The sequence below is a fragment of the Typopeltis vanoorti genome, chromosome 17 (assembly GCF_054136105.1).
Source record: "Typopeltis vanoorti isolate ZY-2024b chromosome 17, IOZ_Tvanoo_1.0, whole genome shotgun sequence".
NCBI classification, from domain to species: Eukaryota; Metazoa; Arthropoda; class Arachnida; order Uropygi; family Thelyphonidae; genus Typopeltis; species Typopeltis vanoorti.
The window spans coordinates 62,256,290-62,268,592 of NC_143565.1; the positions used below are offsets into that span (position 1 = coordinate 62,256,290).

Consider the following 12,303-nt stretch of genomic DNA (forward strand, 5'->3'; position numbering starts at 1 on the left):
TGAAATTCAATTTTATCCTGCTCAAGACTAAATAGTGATCACTTCCAATTTCAAATCCTCTGTACACTCTGGTGTCCTGCAGCAGGGAGAAACCATCACTATCAACAATAACATAGTCAATGAGACTTTTCTTATTCCTAGCCTCTTCTCTCCATGTGAATTTGTGCACATTTTTATGTTGGAACATGGTGTTAGTAATAACCAGTCCATGTCCTGAGCAGAAGTCCAACAGATATTTGCCATTATTATTAGCTTTGCTCTTTTCTCCAAATTTTCCCAAAATATTTTTGCATGTATCACAATCATTTCCTACTCTGCTATTTAGATCCCCAACAAGGACTAACTTTTCATTTTTCATTGTGTCAGTTGCTTTTTCTAAAGCCTCAAAAAATTCCTCCACTTCTACCTTAGTAGAACCTTCTGTGGGACCATAGGCACAAATAAGTCTCATTGTCCAGTTCCCCATTCTCATATTTGCCCACATTACTCTACTTGAGACTGACTGCCATTCAAGAAGATTAGCTTCGTATTTTGTGTTGATTACCATGGCTAGTCCTTCTTTTCCTTGATTGTCATTGCCTGAATATAACATTTTGTATTTATTGCTCAGAAAGATCTCACCAGTTTTGGTCTTTTTTGTTTCAGTCACCCCTATTATGTCGATCTGGTACTTATCTAATTCCTCAGCTAGCTCCATTTCTTTGTCATTCAGGCTTCTTACGTTGATAGTACCGATCTTTAACTCTGGTGATGTTGAGTTGGGGTTTATTTTCAGATTTGTTCCAGTAGCTGACTTTTCACTGTTCGCCCTGGTTCCCTGGCGAAAACAACGGGGGCCTTGTTTAACCGGGCGACGCCCCAGCCGGCATGAAATTTTGTCATGTTGTACATCATTCTATATTTTGGTTTAACCAATAAGAATACAATTTGGTCGGCTAAATCCCAAATTGCCAGCCCATCCTCGTCCGTTCAGTATCCAAGTAGATACCCAATAGGGTGCACCACGAGAAGGTGAGGATTGGACATTAGGTCAGAAGCCCTGGTCGGTTCTCCGCATTCCTTTAAAGGCTATGTGGAGGTCTCCTCTCAGTTATACAGCTTTGACCCTTAAGCATCCTCAACACTTTCTCAGCCAATTCCAACCCCCATCCCCCAAAAAAATCTAAAAAATATTGACACCTACAAACCCCCCCCCCCTACACAACAAGGATTACTCTAACTCCATTACCATTCCTTACATCCGAGGCACCTCAGGAAAAATTACCAAAATCTTAAAAAAACATGACTTGACCTCCTGTTACAGACCGTACAGAAATTTGGCATCCCTTCACCGCTCCACTAAAGACCAACCACTTCCCCTAGACTTACCTGGTGTATACCAGTTCTCTTGCAGCTGTAAACTGTCTTACTTTGGCCAAACAGGCAGGACAGTAAATATCATAATTTTGGAACACAAGGACTACATCTGTTTTCATCAGTATAGCCATTCTTGTCTTGCAGACCATCCTCTGGTTACACGCCACAGAATACGATGGAAGAAAGCTACAGTAATACACCATAGCAAATACAAATTCGAAAGACTATTTATGGAATCAGCCTAAGCCCTAAGAAACTCTCCAAACCTCAACAAATTTGGTTGTATGAGATTGCCTCAAATTTGGGAGGCTTACATCAGCAGACCTTCAGCCACGACGAAGAACACCTACTTAGTCCACTGGGGGGGGGCGCGGCATCAGGACTTTTAGGAGAACAATAGCTTCATCATTTCATTCTCAGTTACTAGTAAAGTTATTCAATTTTAATTTGTTTAGATAATTAAAAAATATAGATTTAATTAATTAATTTAAGTTTGCCTGCGGACCACCTGTCCCATTTTTGCGGAACACCTGTGGTCCGTGGACCAAGGTTGAGAAACACTGGCATATAGCTTTTTCAAGCATTAACTGCAATGTAAATAATTATGTTTAATGATATATGGTCAAATGTCTCATTAAAATATTTTACTCACTTTTATTTGTGAGTACGAGACCCTTCGACACTTCTGCACATATCAACAGAAGGAGGATCCATTCCGATAATAGGGTAATCAATCCATATTGTGGGATGAGTTGTTTTTTATTACACATCATAAAATTATTTTCACTTTTATGATCATTGTAGTTTTTCAAGTGGGAACTATTTTGCTTGTATAACAGTTGGAAAATTTTACCTATGAAGCATGTGATTTCACATGTTGGTGACCAATTCGTACATCCTGCATTTCTTTACCACCTTCAGCATGAATAGACTAATCTTGGCACAAAGCCAAGCGAAGCTCTAGCAAGTGTGGGCATACTATACTAAGTTTTGTGTTTTTGCATCATTCTTTCTATCTTTCACTTGTTTTACTTGTGTCATGCAAATATTGCTTATTTCTGTATGTTAATCTCATAACACAAAAAGATTGGGAAGCAATGATCTACATTGCTGCCATAATAGATATATGGTTACTTCTGTTCAAATTAAGTCATTATAAGCTTGTATCTCACTCATTGGCTTAGCTAACTCATTGATAATCGACCATGTGAAAAAATTAATAAGCATCTGCTTAGGTTGAAGTGTTGTAGCATGGAAATGAGAACCAAGAATAAATCCCCTAAAGCAAAATCTCATTCAACTTTTTTTTTTAATTTTCACAACTAATTATAAATTTAATACAAAATAAAAGTAAAAAGAAGTAAAAAATCTCTACACAATCACCATATATAACAAAAACTGTTTTGTTTTAATGCTTTTTATTATACACATCTTATTGAAGTATGAAAATTTAAATAAAAGCAAAATTACTAATCTTTCTCCAGATAATTCAGAAATAAAATCATTAAGAGAGTCCCTTCAGAAAGTCAAGGATCCATCAAGGGAGGCAACATACTACCCGCACTACTGTCATACCTGATCTTGAATTCATTCGCACTACTTCCACACACAATACTCAATGCCAATATATTCCAATCATGCAGCATACTATCAGAGAAAATCTAGTTCTTACCCACTTCTTGACAGCATTCATTCTGAACTTCCAAGAATGCCTTCTCATCTTTTCCCCACCTTTCATGAAATGAAAAATTCTATGTACCGATATCCTGTATGATCCTTTCAGAAGTTTGTAAGTCTCAATCATATCACCTCTCTTTCTCCTGTTTTATGGAGAAAGTAGTCTTCAGTCTGCAGTCCACAAATTCTCAATTTGTCTTAATAATTTGCATTCCACAATCTCAATATTAGAATCACCATGGGGAGAAAAAAAAAGGACACAATACCTGTGCACAATAGTCCAAGTGAGGTCTTATCCAGGACTTGTGAAGAGTCAGAATGACTTCTTTATCTTTACATGTAAAGGTTGTTTCAGCATTACAGTTATCATCTGAATTGTATTTGTAGTCTTTCTTATATGGCCCTTCAACTTCCTGTCTACTAAAACTACAAGATCCCTAGCCTGATCAGTTTCTTCTAGCATAGTTCCAACTAATATAAAATGACATTGGATATCTCATTACACCAAATTGCATGACTTTACGTTTACTAATGTTGAACTGATAGCTGTTGTCACATGCCCACAATTCTAGGCTATTCAATCATTCTGCAAGTACTGCATATTAGCCACACTCGTGATTACCTTTACTATTGTAAAAATATTGCATATTTTATATTCTTGATCTTAAATTTCAAGTTCGTATCTTTTGAACTTCCTTTATTATATCTCAATACAAATTAAAATTTTTTAAATTTTTATTATCAGTCATACTCCGGTTGTAATCTCGTTGCTTTAAATAGTCTATCACCTTTAATCCTTTCAGTCTATCAATTTAATCTTCCCCCTCTCAAGGTTGTGACTATGCTACTTTACATGTACGTATTTTAAGAATTGCCTCTGACTGGAGCCAATTTCTTTGTCTAAATAGCCGGCTTTTTCTGACACTGATCTCTAAAAATTTATTTGTATTTACGACTGCGCCATCAGAGATCACATAGAGGAATTGTATATCCCTCCTATACATGCAAGAAAAATTGCCCAGCACAACATGGAAATATCTCTAATATTTAACTCAAGTCAAGTAACATTTAGGTCTGCTAGTCGTTAGTTGTGGCTACTTTTATTCTTAAGGTCACACAGGTTTTATCTTTTTATGAGAAGTGCATTGGTAAGGCAGAATCAGGTAAGTTATTTGACAAACAAAACAATTTATTCATGCTAAATCAAGATACATATAAAAGTTAATACTACATGTACAAACGTACAAAAATCTTTCAGGCTTTTAATTCACTCAGCAAAATTAACGTGGAAACACTATAAATTCACGTGTCTGGTTCTCCACTAGATTAATTAAATATATCACCCTTAAGCTTAATGACTAATGCAATAATTATGCTTACATATAGATCAGACACAGGAACAGACCTGTACACACTTCACATTAATTTAACTCAGACTGTAAATATTATTAACCATACTAAAACTTTCACATACAATAATGTTAGCTAATTTAACATAACTCTGCAAACTATTTCACAATTATTTTAACAAAACGGCTTTCAGTCTTTACTACTGTTCTTTATGCTAACAAACAATAAAATAAGCACTCTCTGTCATAAATTTTACATCTAGGAAAGTTTTACATACAAGGTCTTACTTGCTACTTAGTCATTCAGTTCATTATATAAAATCCTAGAGATTGTTGACACCTTCTTCAACTTTCCGGTAAAATTCACACATGGGCACTTTTTACGACATCGATGATATTTCACACACGGAGATCGTCTAGGAACTTAGTGGTAGGAATTCTGGAATAGACCGTCACTGCTATTACGAACTTCCTATCATTGTCGGACTTCTGTTGGCGGGATGTGGATTCTCATCCTTGGAACAGCAGGACACAGGAAACTCCTCGTAGCAGGAACTGAGAGCAGAACAGAAAATCCCCTTTTCCATTGATTCTTCCCCCTTTTATTCTGCTCTCCTGACCTTGGAACTCCTTGGAACTCCTACATTTTTAATCCCGTCTGAGTCATTTCTTTTTTTGTACAATTTTCTTATTACAGTTTATTGTAACGTTTTTTTCAGGTTTAGTACAGCAAAACCAAACCTGAACTAAACCTGAAAAAAACATTAGGTTTTTTTTCAGGTTTAGTACAGCAAAAAATGAGTTAAGTATTAATCAAATTACAAGTATATTGTATTAATTTTATTTCCCAAGTAAAATCGGTATAGAAGAAATTTTTTTCTAAATTCCTTCCATACAAGATTTTACACTATCTTTGCATCATCAGCAAATAGCTGTATGCTGCCTGTCAGATCCTTCCCAATGTTATGAATGTATAGATTGAATAACAATGCTCTAAGGACTTGCAGTCTGCCACTGGTTATCTTAAATCTTCCAGACTCACAGCCTCCATATACTACTTTTTGATATCTGTCAGTCAGCCATCCTGTTATTATTATTATTATTATTATCATTATCTGAGACTTCCAGGGAGTCAAGGACTCATCGAGGGAGGCAATGAATCATTCAAACCAGCTATCATACCTTTCCTTAAATCATTCACTCTAGATGCACTCACTAAGGGCAATTTATTCCACCTACTCACTGCTCTCTGGGAGAAAAACCTAGCTCTTACCATCTTGACTGCAAATAAATTTAACTTCCATGAATGTCCCCATGTTCTCTCTCCACCCCTTTCATATGAAATAAAATTTCATCAGTTGATATTCTATAACACCCATTCAAAAGTTTATAGACCTCTATCATATCACCCCTCTTTTTCCTGTTAACTGGAGTCGAGTCTGCAATCCACATACTCGCAATCTGTCCTCATAATCTAAATTCCATAATCCAGATATAAAACTCTTCTTTGCACCCTTTCCACAGCTTCTTTATCCCCTTGGAACCTGAGAGACCAAATCTGTGCACAATAATCCCGGTGTGATCTTATCAAGGCCTTGTAAAGAGGCAAAATGACTTCATTATCCTTGCATGTAAAGGTTTGCTTCAACATCACAATTATCTTCTGAGTTGTATTTGCAACTCTTGCTGTGTGACCTTTGAACTTTAAATTCCTATCCACCAACATTCGTTAGATTCATTAGTATGAGGTGTGTTAGTAGAGGATTTGACAAAATCGTACCAACCTAGTGCGACCATCAAGGACGTAACTGAGTCTATTAGAGAGCAAAAGGAAAGGGTGAAAGAAATGATTGTTGTGGCAGGTACGAATGATTTGAAAGGAGATAAAATGGAAATGATAGAGGACCTGAATGAATTGTTTGAGGTAGCAAAAGAAAAGAGTGAGAGAGTTAGAATGATTTGTCTTTTGCCATGGTATGACAGTGAAGTGTTTAAAAGGAGGGCCATAATTGCAAACGACTTTATGCGTAGGTTATATATGACGAGTGGTGTGGAATTTGTGGACCTGTGGAGTGAGTTCGATGGGCGAAAGGATCTATATAAGATGGATGGCTTGCATTTGAATGGATTCAGTGTAAGGACACTTGAAAAAGTGTTGTTGAATGAAGTGGATGTGCAGAATCATTGAAACTAGATTTATTAAGGGTGGGAGTAGATATGCAGACCTTAGGGAGGCAGTTGAGTCTATGAATGAGTATAATATGCCCGAGCGAATAAGGACAACAAATCACAATGGGATAGTTAGTATAAGGCATCAAGGTAGGGGGCTAATAGGGGGTCTGAAATTCATGTACACTAATGCTAGGAGTATTAGGAACAAGAAGGAAGAATTTTGGGCTATGATTGGCACTTCCAGACCACAGGTTATTGGTATTAGTGAAACATGGCTGACTGTAGATGATATAGCTAGTAGGATTGAATGTGATGGGTATAGTGTGTTCAGGAATGACAGGGAGAATAAAATGGGGGGAGGAGTATTGTTGATGATAGCTGATGAGCTGCAGCCAAGGAGAATAGAATTTGAATTGCAGGATAGAGAAAAGAGGCCATTTGGTGTGAGATTGTGACCACCAGAACAAAATATACAATTGGGTGCTGCTATAGACCAGATGATGGAAAAGATGGTGGGGATAGTATGCACAAGCAAATAGAAGAAATGAGTGGAAGGAGGGTAATTATTATGGGAGATTTCAACTATGGTCGCATTGATTGGAGTGAGGAGAGGACACATAGGAGGAAAGAATTGGATTTTATGCGGTTATTTTATTTCTATTACATGCTATCTGTGACAGCATGTAATGGAAAATACTAGGGGTCAGAGAGTGCTTGACCTAGTAATTGCATCTGAGGATTTGGCTGTAACAAATATGACCACATTGCCACCAATTGGTGAGAGTGATCATAGGGTCTCGACTTGGGAGCTGGCTAAAGGTGTGGATTTTACAATTAAGACAGGGTACATGTGGAATTATCGGGCTGGTAAGTATGACAAGCTTAGGAGTTTGATTAGTTCAGTACCATGGTATGTACAACTGCAAGGGCTAGCAGTTGATAGTGCATGGGAGGCAGTTAAGAAGTGTTTGCATGAAGCAATGGCTGACTGTATACCTAGAGTCCGAATAATAAATCAAGTAGGGGTTAAATGGATGAATAACACCATTAAGCTTGAGCTGCAAAAAAAGAAACAACTATGGAGGGAATTTAAGGAGAAAGGTGACCGGCAGGCACATGAATGGTATAAAGCGCAGGCCAGAAGGGTAACGAGTGTGGTAAGAAAAGCAAAAAAGGATTACGAAAGAACATTGGCCATGCAGGCTAAAGAGAATCCTAAACAGCTTTTTCGATCTGTTGCAAGTAAAAGAAAAAATGTATATGGCAGAATGATTTTAAAGAATGCCGATGGTAGAGAGGTAACTGAATCAGTTGATATAGTTGAGTTACTGATCAAGCACTTTGCAAGAATATATCTTCCAGGTGGTGACATTGCAGAAATGAATGAACCAATAGATTATATGGGAATTCTGGTGAATGAAGTGGAGGTGAGTAGTCTGTTGCATAACCTCAATGTCAATACATCTGTGGGATTGGATGGTATACCAGCTCGTGTCATATGTGAAGCTGCTAAAGAATTGTCAGTATCCTTGACCATTTTGTTTAATTTGAGTCTTGGGTCTGGGTTAGTCACGAGGGAGTGGAAAGAGGGGGAAAATAGTTCCGCTGCATAAAGGAGGTTCCAAGACTGCTGTTGTAAATCACTTACCGACCGATTAGCATATCAGAAATCGTTGTCAAGGTCTTGGAGAAATTAGTCAAGAGAAGAATACAGGATTGGATAGATGAAAATGGGATATTGTATGGGGGACAACATGGTTTTGTGAAGGGTAGATCATGTCTAAGTAACTTGTTCACGTTTTATAACACAGTGACAGCTGAACTGGATAAGGATAATGGGTTTACAGTGATTCTACTGGACCTTGCCAAGGCCTTTGACAGGATACCATATGGAACTCTAATCAGTAAACTAGAGCAGATGGGGGATGGATATAGGTTTGGTAAGATGGATAGGAGGGTAGTTGATGGAGAGATACCAGAGAGTGGTTTATTCAGGAGTTGAGTCCAAAAGATGGCTTGTGACTAGTGGTGTGCCGCAGGGCTCTATTCTTTGACCACTACTTTTCAATTTGTTCATCAATGATATAGGAAAGGATCTGAGAGGAAGTGTTCACTTGTTTGCTGATGATGCAAAGTTGGGTAGAGCAATTGTGAGTGCACAGGATGTCAAAATTTTACAGGATGATTTGGATAGTTTGGAGGACTGGGATAGGGAAAATGGATGTCAATTTAATGTTGCAAAGCGTAAGGTTATGCATTTTGGGGTGAAAAGAATAGCAGCAGTATATCACGTTGATGGAATCGTACTCCAGGAGATTGATGAGGCCAGGGATTTGGGAGTGTTGGTGAATAGGGGAATTGAAGTTTAGGGGGAACATTGCAAAAGTGGCTAAATCAGCTCATCAAAATCACTTGTCTTCTGAAAAATACTTTAACAAGCAGAGACAAACAAGTTATTGTCCCTCTGTATCATGCCTTGATAAGACCCCATCTAGACTACTGTGCCCAGATATGGGTGCCAGGGTTTCTTCTTGATGGGGAGGAGGTGGAGAGGATTCAGAGACGAGTGATCAAGATGATTGTAGGTCTGTGGAATGAACCTTATGAGAACAGGTTGAAGATTTATAGATTGCAAAAATTGGTTGATAGGCAGAAAAGGGGTGATATGATTGAGACATTCAAATTACTGAAGGGTTTCTATAAGATTAATCCAGAAGATATTTTTAAGAATAGGACTGGTGGTGGGAGGACTAGGGCCATACATGGAAGCTGGCAAGAATGTGGTTAGCAGGGATGTTAGACTAGGTTTTTTACTTGGAGAGTGGTGAACGAGTGGAATAAGCTGCCAGAGTCTGTTGTGGGTGCTACGACCATTAATGAGTTCAAGGTGAGGTATGATAGATACTGTGTGAATGTTGAATAGTTGTTCTTGACATTATGTAAAGGCCTCCCTTGATGAGTCTGTAGACTCCTTGGAGTTGCCCAGAATAATAATAATATTAGTAATAACATGCCAAAATCCCTTGCCTCTTAAATTTCTTATAGCATAACCCTGCTAATATAATATCTTGCTGGAACTGTAATCACTCCAAAGTATAACTTTACATTTACTTATATTAAACTGACAGCCATTTTCGTTTGCCCAAATTTCCAGCCTGTTCAAATCATTTTGTAAGTGCTGAATATCAGTAGCATCCCTGATCCCCTGCTTAACTTCGCATCATCGGCAAACAATTGGATATCCAATTTTTGACCTTGCCTGATGTCATTAATGTACAGATTGAACAATAATGACCCAAGGACTGAATTCTGAGGTACACCATTGATCACCTTAAATCTGGCAGATTCACACCCTCCATATACCACTTTTTGATATCTGTCTGTCAACCATCCTCTGAACCAAGTCAAGAGTTTATATTATCCCATATTCTCTAGTTTATGCAACAGTCTTTCTGTGGTAACCTATCAAATTCCTTAGAAAAATCCAACATTATCATAGTGTACCCATTCCCCTTATCCAACTTGGCCATAACATTGGTATAACATATGAACAAATTGCTAAAACATGACTTTCCTTTAGTAAACCCATGCTGTTCCTTGCAGAGTATAGCGTGTGTGTCTGCTCATTTCTATATGCGAATTCTTACCAAATTCTTTAAAATCTTCCCTACCACACCAGAGATACTGATAGGTTAGTAGTTAGACACATCAGTTTCTGCACCACCCTTGTACAATGGTACTATCATGCATTCCTTCTGTTCCTGTGGTATCATTCATGAGCTGAGACTCAAGTTATACAAACATGTCAAATGTGTAGCCAATTCGGCTGCACATTCCTTTAGCAAATGGGCTGATATTCCATCTGTCCCTATATACAAATTCTTATCCAGTTTATACAACAACTCTTCAACCTCATTTTCATGGACCTCTCACTCTTCATCCAATGTAGCAGTAGCACTGTGCACCATGTTGATATATCAGAGCATAGCAGCACTCATTAACTGAACAATCTCATTAGCTTCCAACACTTGAGTACCATCTGCATTCAGAGCCTCCCCATTATATATATATATATATATATATATATATATATATATATTAACAATCTTCTCTCTCTCTCTCTCTTACATCCAATCCTATTTATAGCTTTGCTGATGAGAGTACTCTGCACTCCTCTTTTACATTTTCAAAACCTTGTAGTGTTCATGCTTCAAGATCTCTTTATCCAATCTTTTAAACACTGATTTCCTTTCCATTCTCAAATGATGTGAAGATAACCTGGCAAATTTTAATACCACCAAAACATAGTCCTGTCTCATTTCCAGAAAGCAAGACCATATCACTGTCTTTCTCACTATTGACAATATTCTTCTTGCCAACCCAAACCTTGATTGCTTCACTACTCTGCCAACCAAGTAGTAGGCAGTCATATTAGATTGATGAGTTTATATGTCACTTTGATGATATCTCTAGAGGATTGTTGCAATATGTTGAGGGACTTCTCACATATAGGGTAGGGGAAACTGCTGCTCTCACATATTTCCTGTTGCTGTTTGGCCTGGGATGGATAATTTTTTCTACTTTTGATTTACTGTAACTGTATAGGTAAGAGCTCCTTTAAGTGAAGCAATTCAGCATACCAACATAATAAGTCTTGCATTGTGGATATTACTTCATATTTAGAATTTTTAAGAAGCTGAGCATCTGGCTCCCAAGGTGATGAGACTCGCACATAAATAACATTCACTGTTTTCTATAGATATCACAGTTGAACTTGATTTTAGATTTTGGTATAAGCATGTATTGATAAGGCAGTATACCACTATTTCCATTTGTTTAGATGATTACAAAGGATTCCAGGCTAGATGAGCAGTCCCAGATATGGTGTCAGTACTTGTTACTCCCTTTAGAAAGATTGTCTTACCATTTGTTCAACAGTCTGTTGAACAAGTGGTAACACTGCATTCAGTAATGCTGCATAAAATCACCTGGATTTAATGTAGTTAATTATACAATTTTGTTATATGTTACTTTTATTTTTTTAATATTATTTTAAAAGTGTTTTTGAATATATTTAAGAATATCTTATTTTCTTATGCCATAACTTCTCCTTTCTAATTATTTTCCTATGAGGAATCCAGGTCCAAAGTGTCTGGGATTTGAAAAACTTGATACATTTACAGTGTGTATTGTTAATCTATGAAATAGTTCTATTTAGTCCTTGAATATATTTTTAAATTGTATTTTGACACAGACATTTCAGTTGATTGGCCAAGATGCAGAGCATCGTTATCTGTGGAAATCTCTTATTATTTTTGGAGGTATCTACTTGTTCTTTCTCAGTGAGCATGTCATGAAAATAATAATAAACATCAAAAAGGTAGCTATTATCTGTTTTTTTCCCTTATCTTAAGCTCAAGTAGATTATTTATATAACTGAAAATCTTTGCTGTTATTGCATTTATGTCATATGAAAATTTAATTAGCAGTTTCTTCTGAAATGTTATATGAACTTGCATTCATAAAAATCTCAGTAGTTAAAATACCTGACTAATGAAGTTTTAATATTTATCAATATATGGAGTTAGTATTACCTATGTAGGTCATCCTGTGGATTATTTATACATCACAGACTAGAATTTAGATTCATATATGTCCATTGGGATACACGTGATGATTTGACTGATGATACATTTAAGGAATTATTATTATTGGATTCCAGTGATATGGATTGGATTCCAAAGATTCA

General features: G+C 36.9%; 1 protein-coding gene across 2 annotated transcripts in view; it reads left to right on the forward strand.

The window, feature by feature from the left end:
• LOC150097440 (metal cation symporter ZIP14-like) overlaps positions 1 to 12,303 on the forward strand; it is a 219,265-nt gene that overhangs the window by 72,891 nt on the left and 134,071 nt on the right. For both annotated transcript variants that reach the window (XM_090406877.1, XM_090406876.1), the window contains exon 4: positions 11,809 to 11,934. In XM_090406877.1, the coding sequence (XP_090263003.1) occupies positions 11,809 to 11,934 (126 nt within the window). The remainder of the gene's footprint in view (positions 1 to 11,808; positions 11,935 to 12,303) is intronic.